At 51.7% G+C, this 21,308-nt stretch overlaps 6 protein-coding genes across 6 annotated transcripts; 2 read left to right on the top strand and 4 right to left on the bottom strand.

Annotated features, from left to right (window-relative positions):
- Positions 1–268: 268 nt before the first annotated feature.
- ALTATR162_LOCUS8071 (uncharacterized protein) lies at positions 269–3,367 on the bottom strand (the record flags this gene model as incomplete). The annotated part of the gene is made up of 3 exons (XM_043315700.1): positions 269–2,454; positions 2,506–2,734; positions 2,783–3,367. The coding sequence occupies 3 exons, from the start codon at positions 3,365–3,367 to the stop codon at positions 269–271; spliced, it is 3,000 nt and encodes a 999-aa protein (XP_043171635.1).
- Positions 3,368–3,930: 563 nt separating this feature from the next.
- On the top strand, positions 3,931–4,960 carry ALTATR162_LOCUS8072 (uncharacterized protein; the record flags this gene model as incomplete). Its single annotated transcript, XM_043315701.1, has 2 exons — positions 3,931–4,515; positions 4,568–4,960. 2 exons carry the CDS (start codon positions 3,931–3,933, stop codon positions 4,958–4,960), a joined length of 978 nt encoding a protein of 325 aa, XP_043171636.1.
- An 850-nt stretch (positions 4,961–5,810) lies between these two features.
- ALTATR162_LOCUS8073 (uncharacterized protein) lies at positions 5,811–8,670 on the bottom strand (the record flags this gene model as incomplete). Its single annotated transcript, XM_043315702.1, has 3 exons — positions 5,811–7,675; positions 7,741–8,333; positions 8,387–8,670. 3 exons carry the CDS (start codon positions 8,668–8,670, stop codon positions 5,811–5,813), a joined length of 2,742 nt encoding a protein of 913 aa, XP_043171637.1.
- A 4,673-nt stretch (positions 8,671–13,343) lies between these two features.
- Positions 13,344–14,150, top strand: ALTATR162_LOCUS8074 (uncharacterized protein; the record flags this gene model as incomplete). The annotated part of the gene is made up of 1 exon (XM_043315703.1): positions 13,344–14,150. The coding sequence occupies one exon, from the start codon at positions 13,344–13,346 to the stop codon at positions 14,148–14,150; it is 807 nt and encodes a 268-aa protein (XP_043171638.1).
- A 192-nt stretch (positions 14,151–14,342) lies between these two features.
- ALTATR162_LOCUS8075 (uncharacterized protein) lies at positions 14,343–16,350 on the bottom strand (the record flags this gene model as incomplete). Its single annotated transcript, XM_043315704.1, has 3 exons — positions 14,343–14,877; positions 14,935–15,484; positions 15,834–16,350. 3 exons carry the CDS (start codon positions 16,348–16,350, stop codon positions 14,343–14,345), a joined length of 1,602 nt encoding a protein of 533 aa, XP_043171639.1.
- A 1,744-nt stretch (positions 16,351–18,094) lies between these two features.
- On the bottom strand, positions 18,095–20,740 carry ALTATR162_LOCUS8076 (uncharacterized protein; the record flags this gene model as incomplete). The annotated part of the gene is made up of 4 exons (XM_043315705.1): positions 18,095–18,188; positions 18,241–19,129; positions 19,182–20,547; positions 20,600–20,740. 4 exons carry the CDS (start codon positions 20,738–20,740, stop codon positions 18,095–18,097), a joined length of 2,490 nt encoding a protein of 829 aa, XP_043171640.1.
- Positions 20,741–21,308: the final 568 nt, after the last annotated feature.

Here is a 21,308-nt window from a genome sequence, read left to right on the forward strand (position 1 = left end):
TCAATTTCGACTTTGGAATATGGAGACATTGGGTTTTGGGATATAAGTCCTACACATGCAGGAGAACGAGGAAGGGAGAAGTTTGGAAGAACTTGAGGGAGCAATCGGCCTTTAGGCCACTTTCTTGCGTCAATCACATAGGGCATACGGCGTTATAGAGGAGGTATTGCGGCATTAAGGGGGCTTGGAATAGCCGATTTCATGGTATTGAGATTTCGGAATCTTATTTGTTCAAGATCAACCCACACATTGCAGCGTTCTTGAACCACTACTCCTCAGGCCCATCTGCACTCTCATCCATGACCACCGTCCGCCTCTTCTTTTTCTTCTTCTTGGCCTTGCCTTCTTCCTCACCCTCAGCTGTGCCTTCAACAACGCCTTCGTCTTGGCCCTCAGGCTTGACCTTCTTCTTTTTCTTTTTCTTGATAGGCGCTGCCTTTTCATCTTCCCCGACTTCTGCTTCTAATGTTGGCGTTTCAGCTGGCTCGTCTCCTTCAACAGCAACCCTCCTGACCTTTCTCTTCTTCTTCTTGACCGCGACCTCTTCTTTGACGTGCAGCCTCTCGCTCGCTCGCTGCATTTCAAGCCGTAATCGCTCAACTTCTTGAAGTGCTTTCTTCATTTCCGCGTCTTCTTGAGCCTTTCTTTCGATATCGAGCTGTGTAAGCTTGCGATTCGATGTACCTTCGTCATCAAGACTCAATGCCGCAAGACCAGAGCTGTCCACATCCAACAATGATTTCTTAGCCTTTCCTGGCTGTGGCCGCACAATGTCGTCTCTTGATGCGTCTGGTGCTGCAGGCCCAAGCGTTTCATCGCCCATGATATCGATCCTTCGCACCGGCTTGCGTGGACTCCGAGATCGTGGTAGATGCTCGGAAGATGATCCTTTACTGTCAAGGTTGAGTTCCATGATCGGAATCGAATCAATGTCCAACTCGTTGTTCTCTCTGTTGCCATCCCGGACAATTCTACTAAGTGGTGTGACTGCGCCGCTGCCTTTATCCGCTTCGGGGTCGATGTAGAACGGATCATCTTTGTAGCGTTCTTTCCTTTCTGCTTTCCGACGCGCAATGATATCAGCGTCCAGATACTCATCCTCAGCTGCGTTCTGGTATGATGTAGGTTCCTTATGCGGGGCATCAAGGCGATCTGCAGCCGGTGCAGCAACGACAGGAGCTTCCGCATACGCTGCTGGGGGCTCCGAGTAGGCTGCATAGACATCGTCTTCTTCTGTTTCAAAACCTTCCGCGTCAGCTGTGTAAAGTAGATGCTGTAGATTGGGGTTGATTGGTGTGTCAAGATCTAGGTCTTCGGGCAATGGAACCTTGCGTTGAGCACCAGGAGCAACCGGGTTCAGCTCAGCACCAGAGAATAATGCAGGTATAGCTTGTGTAAGTAACAAAGGTGGATCGGTAAACGTGTCCTGGTCTGCGCTAGCAGCAGTACCGGACGCGGCTTCTGCAGCGAGCCGCATGAGTTCAAGGTACTCAACCGCTCGTTCTTGGACTTCAAGACTAGGGTGCGTAGAGAGCGGCTCGAGGAAATGGATGATTCGGGCCATGAGAAGTGACATCAGCGTCTTGCGCTCTGGAGTCCATGATACCTGATCGTTTCCAGCCATACTAGAGAAGACCTTGGGTATCGCTTGCAGGTACACAGCGAGCGTTCTCGAAGATAGTTGAAGAGAAGAGGAGTGTAGCAGGGAGGTCATGACCGGCTCTGGGCGAGTAAGATAGTTGGCGTACTCTCCAACGAGCCAGCCAGCATATTCCAATACACCTTGACCGCCGTTGCCGGATGCTGGGAACATTTGGTCTCTCCGATCAACAAGCACGAGTGACTGTGCAGCATCTATGGCTTCCGACCGAACACTCTTGACACGTATAGCAACATTCTGTAGCTCGTGTCCAATGCCACCACCAACGTCATCTGAATGTTCCATTTCCTCTTCCTCTTCCATAACCGAGGCTACTTTTGTTGCCGGTGATACCCTGACAAGCTGAGTAAGGACGTCAATGTACCATTCGAAGTCAGTGATATTGCTGTAGGTGTCGCGTGAGCACATCTCCAGTATCCTCTTGATGACGCTGATTCGATAGTCGTCTGGCAGCGGCGGCGGTTGGTCGGATTTCTGTTCGTGCTGCGGCAGAGTCTCTTCTGTGTCTGAGTCGTCATCACCGTAAGGCGTTATGCCAGTAAGTCTGGCCCGGTCGCTATTGGGATCGCTTGCCGCTGTGGCGATCGGTGCATTCCGAAGTTGTCGCATCAATCGTCCCACAATTGCTGTAAGGTTATCTGGATTGACCATACCAACCACCAGATCCAAAGCACGCATTCGTATCGAGATGTCTGGATCATCGATGCATTCAAGAATAACATCTTGCTGCTGAGAAACCAAGTATGGATGTGATTTGACGATCTTTTCGAAGGCGAGTAATGCGACATATTTTACTGCAGATTGATGAGAAGCGGAACGTTGAACAACAGTGTACATTAGCTTACGGTTTGCATCTCCTTCTATTATCATCATGCCTCGTAGTTTGCCGACACATAGCTTTGCTACCTCCTCGCCTTCTACGGTACCTTCTACGGCTTCTAGGATGCCACCCTGAATGATACCACTGATACATTCGTAAAGTAATGACATAGCAGACGTCTCCCGTATAATCTTAGTTAACGGAGGTAGCAGTTTCTTGATGAGTCTAGGTTCTAACGGAGTCAATGTTGCAAACTAAGTTTGGTTAGTTCAAGCTCTTTTTAGTACTGTCTCAGCACTCACAAGTTTGATAAGCTTGATAGCCATCCAGTTATTCCCGCCCTCTACCAGGAGATCAAACAATCTTGGTGCAAGCGGTAGGAAGTCTTGTGGTCGCCTCCATCCCAGCTCGCAGACGACATTTACGATTGCCGCTGTCACGCTCGCATCTTCGTTATCGTCTAGCAAGCGCTCCTTGATCTTGGGCCATGCGGGTCGTAGTGTTTCCGGATACACAAGAGCCAAGCGGTACAACGTTACTACCGTCTTCTTCCGGACCATTGCGTGCGAATGCGTCAATCGCGGTATCAAGTCGGAAAGGACTGAGTTGGCCATGCTCGGGTTTATGACGTGTGGTATAGCGCCTAGCGGGAGCGCGATGTATTGTGGGCTCGAACTCATGATGTCCTTCTTCAGTTGGTTTTCCGCGAGCACTAGGACCTCTGTATCACGTCGAAAGCTTTGTACTGCGGCCAAATATCCAGTGCGCTTCTGCTTGAACTTGGAGCTTGACATGACCTCGAGGACGTTGAAGCTAGCCCAAGACATGTCGTGGCCGAACATCTCAAGGTATGTGAGCTTCATAAGTGCGGTGGCCTTGAGGTCCATATCGTTGGTCCGTATTTCCTTGCGACATTCTTTTATGCTCTCGGCAATGTATTCGCGCTCGTTGCCTTTATGATTTCGGAGGCCCCGAATGAGGTCGAAGAGGGATTTCTCGAACCTGCCAGATTGTCAGCCACCAATGCACGTGGTAGTGAGGAATCTAGTAAGAGCCATACATCCTGGGTATCGCTCAGGTAGCGTCGCGCAGTCGTGTGTCTAGGTATGGAAGCGCGCGTGGAGGGGTAGATGGGCGGCGTGAGGGTGAAGGTGGTGGGCCACTAGGCATCGTCATTGGGATGCGGTCGTCATGGAGCAGATGTTTAGCGACGCGAACTCGGGGTATAATGGCCCGTCTTCAGGGAAAGCGAATGTTACGAGTGTCAGGAATGTTGACGTGCACTTGGTCGATTGCAGAGTGGAGACTACCGAACGCCCGCTAGTTTCGCCGGCGGAAGCTTGGGACAGCAGCATCCCCAACGGCTTACCTAACTCCACATGCTTCTCCAGACACATTGTCGCCATTGACACGCACTCCACACCCGTCCTCGACGCAAGCACTCGCCAAGATGACACAAGCCAACCTCCTCTCTCCACCCGCACAAATACCACCGCCAACCGCCCTTGCGCTCTCCCAAAAGGCTCCCCTCGTCCTCTCCACAACACCAACGTCGAACCTCCCATGGCCCCTCTCTCTCCTCTTCTCCCGTGAGACACCCGAAACATGGACCATCCACGAGAACCTCTTCCTCTCTACACTCCGCACTGGCGACGAGAATGCCGCTCTATCCATTTTGCAGCGGCTGGAAGCCCGATTCGGCGATCACAACGAGCGCATCATCACACTGCGCGGCATCTACAACGAGGCGACGTCCAAGTCGGACGCGGATCTAGAAAAAGTGTTCGAGGCGTATGAGAAGATACTTAGGGACGACCCCACCAACATGAGCATCAGGAAGAGGAGGGTGGCTGTGCTCAAGGCGCTGGGGAGGACAGGCGATGCGATTACAGCGGTGACGGTGCTCTTGCAGAACAGTCCAACGGATGCCGAGGCATGGGCTGAGGCGAGTGAGCTGTATGCGAGTCAAGCAGCTTGGGGGCAGGCCATATACTGCGCAGAAGAGGTTTTGCTCATCACGCCGAACGCATGGAGTGTAAGTACCACACTACCCAGATCACCTGGCATGTTACTAACCAACGCTTCAGGCACACGCACACATCGCGACACTATACTACCTCTCCACAGCCTCCAATAACCCACCCAACCTCAGTTCTCTAGCCCTCTCACTAAAGCACTTCTGCCGCTCCGTCGAGCTCAACGACGGCTACCTACGTGGCTACTACGGCCTCAAGCTCCTCACTTCAAAGCTCAATGACACCCTCTCCGATTCAGCACCCAAGCGCAACACACAAGAAGAAGACGACATCCCCATGCCCAATGCCCAAACCGTAAAGAAGCTAGAAGAGATTGCTACGAACAAGCTCGCGGAGATTATAAGACTATACAAGTCGGGAAAGAAGGGCTGGCAAGGCTATGACGAGGCGGAGATTATCGCTGCGCGGGAGCTGCTGGACAGAGACGGCAAGACTGAGCGGTAAAGACTCCATGTTCAACGAGTGACTGAAATCGTCACGTAACGGCGGCGTTTTGGGCGTCTTTGGTGTAGACACCTGGAGGCATATCTGGACAAGTGTCCAGCACAGTTGCTAGATACCATTCCAAGTGACTTATTAATCATCAATCATCAATCATCAATCATCAATCATCATAATGCAAGAACATGGGCAAAATCGTTTATACACAAGTCAAGGAGTTGGAGTGAAGATTCAAATGCAGATATTTGCACAGGGTATATATCCGTATTATTATTACAAGAGGATCCGATCCTCCCATAGCTGTTTCCCATCCCATCCCCATCCCCATGCCGTCCGTTCCGCTCCAGTGTCGACCAAAGCACAACACCGAACGCTTTGATGCAAAGATAAAAACAAAGATTGATAGATCATTCCCAATTTACCCCACGCCACAAATGCCCTAATGTGAATACATTTCTCGGTAAATGCAAGATAAACGGCCAAGGTAGCCAAGTCGAGAAGAAAGAAGGGGTAAGAAGAAAGTATGGGCGCGCCTAAAGTTGCAACATGTATGTTTTCCCTTATCAAACAACGCGATAGTACTCTCTTGGTAAACAAAAGAAGAAAACGCCGCCAGTAGATGCAAAAAAGAGAATACAAGAATTTCGGCCATGGGCCACTTAAATCGCTTCCATATATCTTGAAGAAAATTTGTGGGGGAATGAGAAAATATCGGGACTCGTTTCTTCTTTCTTTTCCCTTTGAACCATGAGATCCGTATTACGGCGTTTCTAAAGTAATGCGTCTGTTGTTACGATAAGAGAAAAGGTTTGCGTGTGCGTCTTATGAGCGTTGCGAATGTGCGTAACAACACCTAAATGTCGAGACCGCGAGTGAGATCTTCAAGGCCTGAGCTGTTGTTCTCCTTGCCCTTTGACTTGTTCTTGCGTGCTGCCATCTTGCCCCAGTCTTCATCGGCATCGTCTGTCTGGGGAGCGTTCATTTGCGGTCCTGGGCTACCCTTCTTGAGAATGCCCTTGATGGTGTTGGTCCGGTTCTGGTTTGCGCCGCCCGAGGCTTGTAGCGTCATGGACGTTCCGTTGGAGACGGCATCGGACTGGTTGACGACGGGACGGTACCTAGCGGACAGCCCAATGTTAGAACGCTCGGATGGTGCGATGGAGGGAGTGTACCCTGGATGTGGACCCATGAACGACATGGAGCGCTGCTGTTGTTGGTTCCCGTTGGTCGACATGAATGACATTGGTCGATTCTGCCCATTTGGTACGTTTAGGAAGCCTGCGCCGCCCATTGCGCTGCCCATAGTACTAGCCGCGTAACCGTTGTTGGGCATTGCCATCGACATCCTTGGGTCTTGCTGTTGGGGTTGCTGCTGCATCATCTGCAGCTGCATTTGCTGCATGGCGATCATCTGCTGCATTTGTTGCATCTGCTGCATGTACTCGTTGCCTTGCTGCATTGGGTATCCCATCTGACCCATGCCCATGCCCATACCCATTCCCTGCATCGGCATTTGCCCACTCATCATGGGATTCATCATGGGATTCATGCCGTTCATGCCGCCCATGCCATTCATCATGGGCGTTTGTGACATCCGTGTGGAGTTCTGGACTTGCCCGTTCACGTTCATTTGCTGGCCGAGGACACCAGTAAAAGGTCCACCCACGGGTTTCTTTGCTGAAGCGCCACCCATGTACTTTTGCTTGGTCATATCTCGCATCTGAATCTGGTCCACGAGCGAAGGCTGCGACATACCAGCATCTTGGTACATCATGCCAGGGCTCATGCCCATGTCACCAGCAACTGACCCGCCTACGACTGATCCAGGACCCCGCGCAAAACCATTGAACCCCATCGACTCGCGGTTTGTCGGCCGGACCAAGCCCCCTCCAATGAAAGAGGAGTTGTACGGATCCTGAGGCAAGTGTCTCGCAAAGGCCGGCAGATTCGCTTGGGAAACGCCGCGTTGGCTCATGGCACCCGCAGAGGCTGGACGATCGGGTATATACGAGGGCATGGAGTTTGTTGGCTGACTGGGAAACCTGTTGCGAGTCTGACTTGGAAAGCCGTGTTGGGCAAGAATACCCAACGGTACATCCTCATCTTCCCACTCTTCGGCCTTCATCGACGTTTCCGATGGGAAGCCCATATGATCTGCTCCCGGGTCTGTAGGAGCCCCAGGAGCTGTGGTGGAACGTCGCATGGCCTCCCGGGCAAAATGCATTTGCTGGTTCTTGCGCCTCATCAGTTCCTCTTCCTCTCGCCTTTTGATAGCATCCTCCTCATCCTCGTAGTCTTCGTCGTCAGAGCTTTCCTCTGGCGGTGGCTGATTCATCTGCCTCTTTTGGTACTCCCTAAATTCGGCTTGCGACATCACACGCCTTCCATCCGCTGTAGTGGCAGCCGCTGTAGCGTTGCTGTTGGAGGGTAGAGCCGCAGGCTTTTTCGCTGTTGGAACTTCTTGATTGGGGGCAGGCTTCGAAGGTGCGAACAGGTCATCTTCCTCAGCATCGTTGTAGGGTGAGGCAGTCGGTGCGAGAGAAGCTTTTGGTGTTGTATTCGTGGTGGTGCTCGTAGCTGTGGCCGATCGAGAGGAATAGGGGGTCTGGTAGGAGTTGGCAGACGACGAAGAGGTGGAGTTGGGTTGTTGTTCTGGAGAGCTTTCCCGGTACGACTTTCTATCTGTGTATGATTTGCGTACGAATTGAGCATCGGCATCTTCGAAAGTAGACGATGGATGGAAGGTAGGGCTTTCCGAAGCGACCGGCGCATATGAGGAGTACTTGTGTGGAGGAGGGGCGGGGGCGGCGAGTCATTATCCGACTTTGGAGAAGCCATTAGGTTGTCAGTTGAGTTGCGGCTGTCCCAACTCTTCAACGGCGCTTCGATGCCAGAGGGTGGTGGTATCTTAATAGGTTCTGCCTGGAACGTGCGCTTTTCCGAAAGGAGTGAGCGTCCCGCAGTCTCCCGTGGTATTTCGGGAGATTCCTTGCGGCTTAAATGGCTAAACATGTCGTCTTCAAAGCCGCCGAAGTTCAGGTCTCCTTCGAGTTTCGGCGGAACTGCTGTGCTCGCGTAGCTCGAGGTGGTCATAGCCCGATTTCTGCCGCTCCACCCTGACCCTGACAGATCCTTGTATGATGACACGCCGGAGCTTGACTTGGGTAGTGAGGGCAAGTTCTTACGGAGGGCGCCTACCGAAGACGGGGCAGGGGAGCTGTTGTGTTGAGAGACGGTCGGTCGAGGTATGTTAGTGAAGAGGTTGTCGTCGGAGCTGGTGTCCGTGGAAGAAGGAAGTGTAGAGGTCGAGCCATGCTGGCCATTGGCGTAGGGTCTCGAATTGGAAAATTGAGTCCCACTGCTGGACTTGCTGTCGCTAATTAAAGGGTCAGTCCGGCCGACGCTATGACTAGCGGATACGAAGCTTACCGTTTTGAAGATCCTGGAGACTCATCGTCTACGGACTGGTTGCGGTTCTTGCTGCCAGCATTGCTAAAGCCACTGAAACGAGGAAACTTGGACGACCTCTCTTTTTCCTGTGTCTTGCGCTGCTCTTTTGCTTTTTCTACCTCCGTCTTGCTCAGCACCCGGAAACCACCAGAATCAGAGGGCGCCGTTATAGTCTCAGGACTTGTTGCGATATCGACTTCCTCGAATGCATTGCCCTGAGACTTACGGCGGGCGGTGAATATCCCTAGGCCTGGCTTGCCCATGTTGCTGATATTGTTATTTTTTTGTCCAAGTAGAAACAGCGACCAATGCCTCGAGCGGCCTATCTTGATGTTATGGACAATATCATGTACCCCAAAACGTGCGATGCGCGGCGGTCGTGGTCGGGGAAGGAGCGATGCGCGGCGGTCACGAATAAGCCAAACGGGTGATGGGCAGAGAACGAATGGATGGGACAATCTATGTGTCAGGAATTAGCTCTGCTCTGTGTGCAAATGGCGGTGCAGCGTGCTGGCGGCGCTGTGTCGAGAGATTATGTGAGCGGGCGCGGCGAGTGGTGGTGGGAAAGCTGAGTCGGAAGTGTCGTCGACGGGCAACTTCGTATTACCGCGTTTCAACGTCAGGGCCGTGTCGATCTAGCCGCGTATTGATATTATTATGCGCTTCGAGGGATTCTCTGCCGATACAGAGGTGGCAGGAAATCTTGTCGTGGCAACTTCCGCCTTTGCCTTTTCCCAGCGCATCGCCTGGACCGCTTGTCGGTGTCGAGTGCGGCGTCGTTGAATCCTTCCGAGGCCCGGGATGGGGGTGGGTTGGGTGTGCGACTTACTAGACACGAGGCGGGTAGCAGCAGCAGCACCTGTTCAACGAACGACAATGTCTAATTGCAGACAGCGGAGACAGCGATGATGTCGTTTGTGTGCACGCGCGGACAAAACGGCTGGACGATGAACGAGTATAAGGGCGCGCACGGATGGCACAAAGCCATAGTAAGGAGTGCGCCGTCCGATCATCCTTCACTCAACTGCCCTCTTCGCTCGGCCGGGCCTGCATCTACCTAGGTACCGAACCAATGGCATCCTCCCGCAGTGGGTATAGCGCCCAATAGAACGGCCATGAACTGCCTTGTTGGGTTTTGCCATGTATATTCTAGTCTTGACAGCCATGCAAGTTTGCCAATGGCGCAATCAACTCTGGTGCGACTTATGCTGTCTTGCACATCGCTGCCACAATTCCGTGCAGCTTCAGACATGTGCCCTACACGTTGAACCCACGGCCGCAAACTACTGGTCGAGGGTGCTGGTACCGTAGTGTAGCCTCCTAGTCCGACCATGATCCATGTCCGGGACCCTCCTGCCAAAATTAGACGGCTAGACTAAGAGAACTCCTCAACGATGGTCTCTCCAGGGACGCACGCTCTCTCTTCGCTACCTGATAACAACAGCTGATCGACGGTATTGACGCGCAGCCCGTTCGACGTCATCGTCACCTTTCCACTTGCTCCTCGCTGCGCCTGGTGTTTCGGCCTTGGAACACAAGAGACCCTTCGTATTACACTGCTCCACAGCATAACAGACTCTCACGGTCCATGCCCGCGGTCGGCGCGATACCGTCAAGCCAAAATTATGGGTAGCCCGTATCTGCCTAGCGGCTCTGCTCAGTAGACACCATGGAAGCTTGAATGGCTACGAGTCGAGCCACACCAGGGCAGTCGTTGCTTGTGATTTCTGCAGGCCAGGGTACGTGATTCTCCATTCAGCCTGCAGACTCCGAGATGACACTTCTGCGAGACGCCTCGCCGCGCGGGCACTTCTCTTGCTCGTGCCTAACATGCAGCTGCCTGCATATTCGCTACCCAGTGCGAAAACATCGCCCACGCCCGGTGCACTTGTCGTAACCCCTGCTGGGTTCCCGTCTTAATAACGTCTAGCTAAGAGAAGAAAGCCTGTTTAGACTTCAAAGTCGCTTAGCTGATATGTTGTTGGGCGCATACATTGCTTGGGATGATTTTGCTCCCAGATCGATTTCAGGAGGCTGCCAATGTTGCCATCATGAAAGCACAGACGCTGCCCCCGGGCAGGCCGCTACTAGGTATTTCTCCTTATGGCTACACGCATGCAAGCCAATACCAACCTCGCAGATCTGAAGCAGAGCATCAACCCGTGAACTGTGACTCTTCTCGACCGCTGACTGGGGGACGTCATGATTACCTGTACATCGTGATCGTTTCGCAAGGCAAAGTACTCCGACCTGCTTCCGGCACCTGTGACGCGCTTTGTCAAGAGTGGTTTCTTGTTCTACAATTTGCTGCGCTTCTGCGGCTGCATGAGCTGAACGCGGCTCGCCAGCCTCCCGGGCGCTCACTGTTGGCTGCACCCTAAACTTGTCTTCGATCCAGCGCTGCAGCTTTACTGCGGGACATGACACCGTCTCTGTTAGCGCTCCCGCCCCTCATTAATTCCAACCTCTCGTCTGCTTCAATCCTAACGTTCTGTTCACCCCGCCTGCAAACGCGTAATCGTGTACGGGAGATCTGGGGGTTGGCCAGCTAGCTTCCCTCTACGTGCGTCTCAACACATGGCAGGCGTTCGATCGATCTACGCTCGGCTCTCAGTGTCAGCTCGGCTCCTGGAGATCAGCCGAACCAAGTTGGTTGGCATTCGCTTACATTGCCAGACTTTCCAGCTCATGGTAGTGCTTTTCAGTCGGTGTACAGAGTATTCATTGTTCCGTCCTTTGCGTCTGGACTTACATGGTCAGTCGCAATCAGGGCCAGTCGGCTTTTCAATCTCGCTTCATCCACTTCGTTATCACAACTCCCGGTCTTAAAATCCTCAATATCAAGGCGCAGCAGCAGGACTTTGTGAGGTCGAAAGAAGGAATTTCGGCGAGACCGTTGCAGGAGCAGCATTCTCGATATTCTCCTACTATGGGCGCGTCATGTTTGCAGCGAGCTTCCACCACTTTGCTTCTTTGTTGCCGGCTATAGCATCTTTGCTTTGTTTCCGGTCTCTAGCCCGTCACGAGCCACTTGAAACCATGTAGAAATAGGGATACGAAGCCCATGCAAGACGTGTTTCTTCGTCCGGTCGTGATGCTCGAAAACGTCGTATGTCCGAGCTTGGATCATTATCCCGTTTGGTAAGTGCTTATGACTGCTACCGGCAGCATGTTGGGAAACGGACAGCGTCATTTTGCATTCTGCTCTGGTGGGCTGACACACCGCGCCCGTGTCGATACCGCATTGATCACGTCGGCGGTCCGGTGGTATTGGCGCAGGGTAATGCTAGGATCTTAGGCGCCGTTATGTTGATCGGGATCAACAGGTAGGCTCCAGTTTTTCGAAGACGCGAAAGCAATATTCGTCGGAGAAGAGTACGGGAAGCATTGGGAAGCAACATGTTGGTAGATAGTGTGTGCCAAGGAAATGGTACGCTACAACTGCGTGTAGCTTTCTAGATATTTTCGAAAAGGCGACCGCGGACTCACCGAGGCGCGTTGACGCCCAATAGGGGTCCAATGACGCAACTGAACAGACGGGAAGAACGCTTACTCCAACCCCAACATTTCCTTTCAGCACAGCTCCTACGCCTCTCGCCTGGAATTGCTTCTCCTCGTCTGCTAGCCGAACCTCCACTTTACCGAGCTACTCCACGACTCTTCCCCTACATCGGCGGCAGTACCAACAACCAGATATCAGCAGACCCGTACGGAAAAACAAAGCCAACCCAACCCCCGCGTGACGTGCCGATCAACTTCCTCCATCTTCCGCGCGAACTCCGGGATCAAGTGTATCGCTCTCTTTGGGGGCATACCCCCTACGGCAGGGAGCTCTATAATGCTGGCGACTGTGTCGACGTATGGCATACCAAGGACGCCTACAAATACAGCCAGACAAAGAAGAATTTTGCATTGCCTTTTTGGCTTTTGACGTGCAAGCAGGTTCTTCATGAAGGCATCGAAGAGATCAATTCGGAAGCTTCTAGGTGATAATTTCTGAATCTTCTTCACAACTTGCATGCAAGTCGGGACTGTTTTGCTTCGCTGAGGCATGTCATGCCGACATTGTTCTTCAAGAATTTGTCGACCATTGGACACCCTCTGGTCCGGGATCGACATCGATCTACTACGCACCCGTTCCAGAGGACATTGCTGCATTTGTGCAGATACAGCAGTACCTGGAGAGGACAGGCAAGGCGAAGGATATATCGATATGGTTCACAGTCTCTGATACAACCTACGATGAAGAGGTGGATTTTTCTCAGCTTGATGGAGCTATAATCGTCGACAGCAAGCTCACGGAATTTTCAGCTACCTTGTATCAATATCGGCCCAGTGAGACTTTTAAGATGTCTTTTGCTAGCGAGGTAAAGAAATTGGGCACGCCGATGATGGGCGCTGTTACGGAACCGGTCCTGTTCGAAGGTGGATAAGAGACGACGTTCACTGTTCATCGTCTCCCTAGCTCCATCTACTCAAGCACTCTCGACACTAGGACTCAGGCTGTAAAGCCAATCAATCATCCAGAAGTGCCGTCCAAACAAGGATGGATGGCTTGCATCAGTGGGGTCACTTTCAGCTGCACGTTCTCATCAACATGTGGTATATGAACTGCCGCTAAAGCATTGCAGGATGGAATAGGTATCATCTGGTAGTTCCAACTCCCCACCCCATGAGATCATAGTACAAAAGATTTGCAATACTTCCCCTCTCCATACAATCTGGAAAATGTGTATATATTACACCTATGCATGGATCGCTAACTGCCGGACTTGGGTGTATTAATATCGTTCACGGGTTTTATTGGTTGAAGAGAAGGCCCCATCTGAAGGGAGAGGGCATTGAACTTCAAGCGCTATTCATAACGCGAGTAAATTCAACATATCAACTCGGTTAAGAAAAGTCTATTCGACGCTGACACGCATTACTAACAAAGATGCGTAACCTCGTTATCACTATTTTCAGCATCCTCGCAACGCAAACCCACGCAGCATGCACTCGTGAAGCGCTCAAAGCCGTGACTGATGAGCTTCTCGCCGCTCAAACTGCAGGACAGACAAGCTTCAATTCCCTGTCAAGCACTGTGGCCTACACGGAAAATCGCAAGAGCGTCGACATCAAGAAGGGCATCCTCTCCAAGCCCATGAAAATCGACCACGTTCGATTTCAACTTGACACCACCCAGTGCGCCGCCTTTAGTGAATTCATCGTCACCAATACCGCCGCACCATACGTAATCGCAACGCAACTGCGCCTCGACAACTCCACCAAAGTGTCGCAGATCGACACTATCTGGACGAGCAAAGGAGACTGGTTGTTCAACGTTACAGGAACATACTACTGGGCCACGCACGAAAAGTGGGACGCTATCCCTGCCGCAAAGCGAGACTCGCGTGCTGTCATCAAAGCAGCAGGGGACGCTTACGCCGACTTGTTCAACAACCAAAGCGTCAAAGTACCGTGGGGTTCCCCATGTGCTCGTCTTGAGGGCGGCGCGTACACGGGTAAAGGCGAAGCGACTGATAGGTGCGACGTTGGTGTTCCAAGTGGTGTGCCACTGGTAAACAGACAGTATGTTATTGATGAAGAGTATGGGACTGTGGATATCATCATGGATTTTGGAGGGATTCAGGGACAGGTTGGAGCTGATGGTTTGCCGGATAGTCATGAGTTCAGAGTTGAGGGTGGGAAGTTGAGATATGTGCATACGCTATCGAGTTGTGGAGGAAAGGCATGTATGTAGATACTATGTTTCACGCGCAGTTGCATGTTTGTGAAAAGAATGTGACGGCTTGAAGTTGTGAAGCAAAGATATTATGTTGATCTAGAGCTTGTTCTTCCGAGAGATGGTCGTTGTGTTATAGGGTTTAGCTAGGTACTAGGATTTGGTAGAAATAGTCGTACGTCTAATGTACGTCTCAATTCCTAATCACGCTTACTGAATTTCACCATCGTCATCCTCCTCCCTGTACCCAGAGTCTCGAGTCCCATACCACATGTTCACATCGCCATTGGCCTGATACCGTGCCTCCGAACAACCTCTTGCATCCAAGTAATCCACCCACTCATCATTCTCCACAGCCAGTGCTTTCGGTATCCTCTTCAAGATGCCAGAACTATTCCCATCGAACCCAACGAGAACTGACCTCTCTGCTTGAGGTATCTCGGTATCTTCACCCGTTACGTGGAGATCAATGGATCCGTTGATGGGTAAAGCGTGTGATGCGTCTGTCATGATGACATCTCCGGATCCATTGACAGAGAAGGCATCATGTACAATGCCGTTTCGGCAGACAAGACTCTTGTCAACAAGAACAGGATCGATGTAATTGCATAGACGCCAGGTTTTGCATTTCGACGTATGCGTGAAAGCCCAGACCAAGATCTCCGGCTGAGTTTGTATCGCGAGCTCGCAGACGCCTGCCAATCTTCCGACTTCTGTACCGCGGATAGCAAGAGGCCATATAGAGCTGTTGTTTTCACCTTCGCGTTGATTCGATGGTTCGCAGTAGGATGGCTCATCCCACTAGTTGAGCCAATGATCCCTCTGGCGCCTCAGTGTTGGGTTCGTAGAAGCATTGTAGGCATCCCAGCACTTAGCGTTTTGCTCCATCTGCGATAGTTGAATGACATCCGGGGGTATGCTGTATAACACGAGGCTGTCGCCATAAGTCACGACGATGCGGACACCCTGGGACAAGTCCGCGGCCGCACTATACAGTCTTGGCACCATGTTCTGTTCTGGCGGGACGAGTGTGATCTTGCGAAGGAGATTCGTGGGTCCACCAAGCGGCGCGTCACAGCTTAGCTTCAGTAGGCCAGTGGAGGGATCGATGAATAGAATGTGATATCCGTCGCTCAAAGGGATAGCACGATAGTGATCGCAGCTGGGTGAGCCTGGACGGTGTGACGTAGATTCAAACCCGAAAGAACCCCAGAAAGCGCTCATAGTGGGCCGACCGAAAAGCTTGCGGCTAATGGCAGGTCTGTCTTCTGGATGAGCTGCACTGGAGATTAAACGGAGTTTCTTGGCCGACTCGAAACCTGGTCGTGGCGAAAGGAAGTACAAATGGTCGCCTGCTGGATGTTAGTCGAATAATAGATGCAAGAAATGTATACTAACTTGGCGCTGTGAGCGGAAACTAACGGCTCAGACTTTGGCCCGTGAGCGCATCTATCCAGTGTAACTCAATGCCCGCGGAACAACCGAAAGCGACGCAGCGACGTTGTGGGCAGATAGAAACACTGCGTGGTGGATCATCTTCAGCGCACAGGTGGCGGTAGATTGTTGTCGTTCCACTTTCAACTGGGACGCTGTGAACGCATGAGTGGGGAATACAATTCGCCTGTGTTGACCGCCTTCGTGAAGGCCCGGATAAGTTGAGGGTCCATGTATAGTTGATGAAGTGTTGATCGTACGTCCGACAATCATTGGTGTTCTGGAGGTTGATGTGCTCGTTGTTCGATCGTACGCTAATCGTGTCGGAGCTTGCAGGATCTCGCTCCTGAACGAACAGACGATGTGTCCGAGCCATGCTGCGTCCTTGGAAATTAGTACCAGTTTCATAGTCGTTGACACAGCTGGTCTGTATGGATGCCGATGTGGTCCCCCTCTCTGGTCCATCAATGTCAACGTGAACCTCAACAGGACCGTTGCCTCTAACTGTGCGACCATATTGAAGCTCGCAAACCAGGCCCATGCGTCCTTCGAGAAGGGCCACAATCGTGTGTCGACCAGAGGAGACGTCCATCTTCATTTCGAGGGCCCTTCTTGGGCACACGACGCTTGTGATAGGGACTGGAACGCCCCTCTCTAGAACGTAGATGTAGATCAGGGTTTCTCGTGCTACGCACAAAAAGCGGCCACAGAGGCTTGTGGCAAATATCAAACCATTTGCATATCCGTCGGCTAGCTCAGCAAAGTCAATGTCGGAGCTTTCCATGATGGCGGCTCTAGTGTCCAGTCCGTTTCCAGTCCACCCAGACGATAAAGCACACTGCCGAGAAAGGTGCCTACTGAGTGACCATTCCTCACTTTGCGAAACAGTGGTTATAATGGGACCAGAAGAAGTACCGCGTGTTCTACAGTTGGTGTTTTCGGTGCCACTCAGCCAGCCACCTCTGCCTATCATCGTACGCAGCAGTTTCCTGTCAAGACTTGCTTGCATCCAGTGTCGACAGGTATGACGCACGGCATTGAAGTCCTTTGGGCTGAGGTAATCGTATACGTGCTGAAGTATCTCGACTGGAAGGTGATACGATTTCGGAAATATCGGTGGTGCTGCGACGCTCAGAGCGAGATACCAGGCAAGATTTGTCAGTCTCAATGCATTACATGCAGCTGTATCCAAGTATGGTAAGAGAAGTGTGGCAAAAGTGCACACAGGAGAGGTGGCGGGGTGTCTGATAGGATGGAGACTACTACTGCACATGACATGACTTTGTGCGCCAGTAAAGATGGAGGAACCATCCTCGAGCGTAATGAGCAGAGGGCTTTCAATTTCTTCGGTTTGTGTGTGAACACCAAGCAGGACATCATTCACAGTGCGAGTTATGCTTTCGTCGACACCAGGCTCGAAGATTGCATCCTGAATGACACTGGCACTGTCGAGCATTGAGAAAGAGTCGGTTCGTGCGCGACGCATCAGTTGTATATCGCTAGTTGTTTCCGCAAGACTTGGGAGGCGAGACATTGAGTCGCTATAAGACCCCACAGACCGGAGACTTGGTCCACTGAACATGAATGCGGCAGGTGAGACGACATCCAGGCTAGGTACTGAACCATATAAGGAGGACCCCGGCCTGGACCCAAAGCTAGATGCCCGAGACCTTGCCTCAGGACTATCCGCGACCATGTTACGGCCATGGGCACTGCCGAAGAAGTATGTGATGTATTTTTGGAAAGCGACTCGCGGTCTAGACTGTAGCCGAGACGCGAGCGCGGTGTTGGCACGATTGGTTTTGGCGACACGAGGTACGTTTTTTTGGTTATGAGGATTGTGGCTTCGTGAAGGTCGGGGAAAGACATGACGGAGAACTTCGGAGCGTTTTGGAGCTGGCGGTTGTGCATCCCGTGTAGTGATCGGGGAGACCACCTGCTGTGGGATGGTTTGTGATAGGCTTGGTTCAGCCAATAGTGGGGTCGTCATTGCAGGGTCTAGCGTGTATGGCATACGTTCGCGGTGGCAGGAACGGGGCGGAGTGAGAGACAGTCTTCGCGTGGTTGGAGATTCGAAGAATGAGGCTATCTGGAGAGGTTCAATGTTGAATACAGGAAGCGCTGGCTCAGACTTAGTTCCGGCTACCCCACGCGAGAGATATATCTGAGAAGACGTGGTTGAAGCAACCCCCAGGATGGAGGTGCACCGGTCCGAGGTGATTTGCTGGTGAGGCTGGCCAGGGAGTAAGCACGACAAGTACTAGCCACGTTGAGAATATGACTATCTTCTAGTGACGAAAGGATAAGGGACGTAGTATGGATAAAGTGTCCCACAAGATTTGGGTGCTTGTGGTGGGTGAATAAAGAATGTGAGGTACCGGTGATGTAGGCTCATAACCAAATTCATTGCGATGGTGGGTATCACGAACACAAACTAAGAAAGAGCGACAAAATGTACAAGAAGGCAAGACTGTGAACCATATACATGAAGGCGCATCCCTAGCCTTGTTGAGGAAAGCCCGAATGGGCTACTCCCAGCTACCATTGGCATCGTTGATCCCAGATCCATGTGATCCGTTCTGGGGTCTACCATGCCTGTTAAGTAGCCACACATCGTCCAAACTAAACATGTTGGTCAGTAAAAGCGGCACATAATGGCATAAGATATACATACGGCATAATAAGACTGGGATTCTCAAATCGCAGACCGCGTTCTCGGGCTTCGTCCAAAGTAAGTCTGCCTGCAGTTCTCCGCCCAAGTGGCCTATTGACGACAGCTTCTTCCTGAACGTCGCGCCCAAGATCCGATTGTTCCGGACTTCGCAAGCTTCTCAGGGCGATAAACTTCATCAGTGGTCGATAGGTGCGCGCAAATACAACAAGAAACCACAAAGTACAGACGACTAGCGGTGCTACCATAACAGCCCGCTTGAACGCCTTCTTTAGAGCCAGTTGACCGGCAACAGTAACTTGGAAGAGTACGACACCGACAATAACGCGATCACACATCATTGTCCAACCCTTGCCAGTTGAGTGTTGTCGGTGCTCCATGGCATACAAGAGTTGATACTTGTGGACGAAGTGGCCGATCATGAAATAGGCCAAGCCGACAAGGAGAACCTGCCATGAGTCTCTCAACACACTGTAAACCATACAGATGATGAAGATTAAAATGGTTTGTGGCAAAAAGAACCCATAACTGAAGACCGGAGGTTGTACCAGTTCAGCGTAATCTCGGGGGTCTTGGCCCCAATTAGATAGACCGGGTACAGAGAGGGCACCAAACTCCATAAGTCGGAACGGGAAGAGTCCGAATGCTTGAAGGATGATGAAGTTGGTGTAAAAGCCCAATAGGTTCGAGAGCGACGTTGCCAAGGCGTATGCAATCTGTGTAGCGCTCGTGAGTTTCTCGGCGAAGCGCTCAAGCATAGTCAGGAAGTTGGAAGCAGTCCCCAGTATAGTGAAGAGGATGAAGAAGTTGAAAAAAACGAAGAAGAAGTTCTTCGAGATGACTGACAGCTCGACATCGCCTTGTGAGATCATCCCCTGCTTATTGGCGAGCCCTGAAGATTGTTAGCATCGCAGGCCTTGGCTATCCAGCACTAGCACACTTACAGTCGTACAAGAAAGGCACAGCTACGTTGATCAGAGTGAGTGCCAATGTGGGAAGCTGAGTATTGACAAGGGACTCTACAAATTTGTTGTCGTGCAGCACTTTTGCCAGGCCGGGAAAAACCTCCTGAATGGAGCACGTGTTCAGAGCACCAGCAATGGGTACTAGCAGAACTGTCCAGAAAACGGACAGAATGCCAATGGCGACCGTGATTGACCAAGATCGAAACATTCTTTGACGACGAGATAGATAAGTGTTCGACCAGACTACGTCTTGTGGTGCTGGGCTATTGTGAGCTAGGAGTTGTAGTGGCGAAGGGTCAAGCACAGCCTGAATGGCCATTTGCGCACTCGCGACGCTATCCATGGTCACAAAAGCCAACGGAGTCGGTTCGAAGTCTTTCTTGCGCAGCGTGCGGATCTCGTCGTCGATCCTGCGCAGCTTCTCTTCGTAATAGTCAATGGCATCTACTCTCTTGTATCGCAGCTTAAAGCGGCCGTACCAAATCTTGGCTGTCGGGCGCTGCTGAGCATGAGGGGTGGTGTAGTCAGAGTCCCGATCTGTGTCGCTTAAGAAATGGCTTGTCTCATTCTCGTCGTTGCCGCTACTTTCAGTATGTTGTGGCGGACGTGGCTGGACCACCGGAAGAGTCTCTAAGCTTCGTTCCACTCTGCGGCTTCCAAGATAGACAGTCCAAGCTTCCTCCAGCTTCCGCAAGACAGCTTGTCTATCGATAACTTTACTGTCGAGCTCTTTCCAGTTCTTGCAGAGAGTCACACTCTCAACCTTGCCGATGCCGAGATCCATAATGAAGTGCTTGATCTTGTCCTCCGACCTGAGATCAATAGGGATACCCGATAATCGGATGGTTCGGTCGGTGATGGTTGTCTGACTCCCCAAATACTCTTGCCGGATGTCAATGATCCTCCTCGTCTCCGAGACAATCAAGTATAGTATAAGAGCGGTGAAAAGGTAAACAAAGACGAGATACATCCATAGATAGTCGGTATACTGTTCGTATTCGGCTGCGAATGTAGAGATCGTACTTCTTATCTCGATGCGGTCCCAGCTGGGGTCTCCATGAATCGGAGCTTTCTTTCCCTCCTTTTCTTGATGTGTGTCATGCACCGGCTTGATGACGGCCAGCGCGAAGAACAGCGTAACAAGCAGAAACTTGATAGCCATTTTGAAGAAGGCGAGGTATACGTAGGCATCGAGGCCGGCCGAGGCCAGCACCTGTTCGTCGGTAATCTTCCATAGCGGTATAATCCAACCGAAAAGGCTATCGGGAAGCTCGGGCAGCGAGGTCGCGAGGTCGTTCTGCTTCTTGCGTGCAGCGTAGAGGCCCTTCCATCGTGGACGGAGAAACTAAGACGGCCAGTCAGTAGGTGAGTGGTAAGACGAGGCTGTGAGGACGAACGCAGAATGTCAGAAATGCACCTATGCCAAGCGCGAAGGAGATGGAGAGTTGGAGGTGGATGTCGCGCGGCCGGTCTTTGCCCCAGATATCTTTGCTGCCGTCTTTGCAAGTATTGGGTATACTATCGTTGCCCTTGATCATCGCTGGTTTCTGTCAAGTCACCATGCATACCGTCGACGTTGGGAGTCGTGTATAATGGTAGGATGGAGTTTGGTGATGGCGATGTCATGATCCGCGCGCTAGCCGCTCAAGCCATGCGACATCTGCAAGCTTCACCCCTGTCCTTTGCCCGCTTCATTCTTTGAACACTTACTCACCGCAAATCACACCGCATACACAACCATATCACGGCAGCGACTAGCAGCTATGGGTGCAGTTTCTTCTGATTACCACATGCTAGCATCTAACAAAATTTCAAGACGGCGGTACTAGAGTCGACCCAAGGGATGACTCTACCTCTGACTTTTGGTAGAACCTTCCCTCTAATCTCATATCTTGTCCTTATCCTTCTCGTCCAAGAAAATCAGATGTCTGCATGCAAGGCTTGCCGATCGAAACAACGCTACGAGTTACAGCCGAAGCGGGCGCTTTACAGACAACAGCGTATTGCAGACCGAATACTTGCCGAGACTTCCCACCCAGAAAGTGGCTGGTTCAACTGGAGAGGAGAAGAATCGCTTGAGCAATGAACAGGACCCAAAGGATACTA

The sequence above is a fragment of the Alternaria atra genome (assembly GCF_907166805.1).
Source record: "Alternaria atra isolate CS162 genome assembly, contig: 28, whole genome shotgun sequence".
Taxonomy (NCBI): Eukaryota; Fungi; Ascomycota; class Dothideomycetes; order Pleosporales; family Pleosporaceae; genus Alternaria; species Alternaria atra.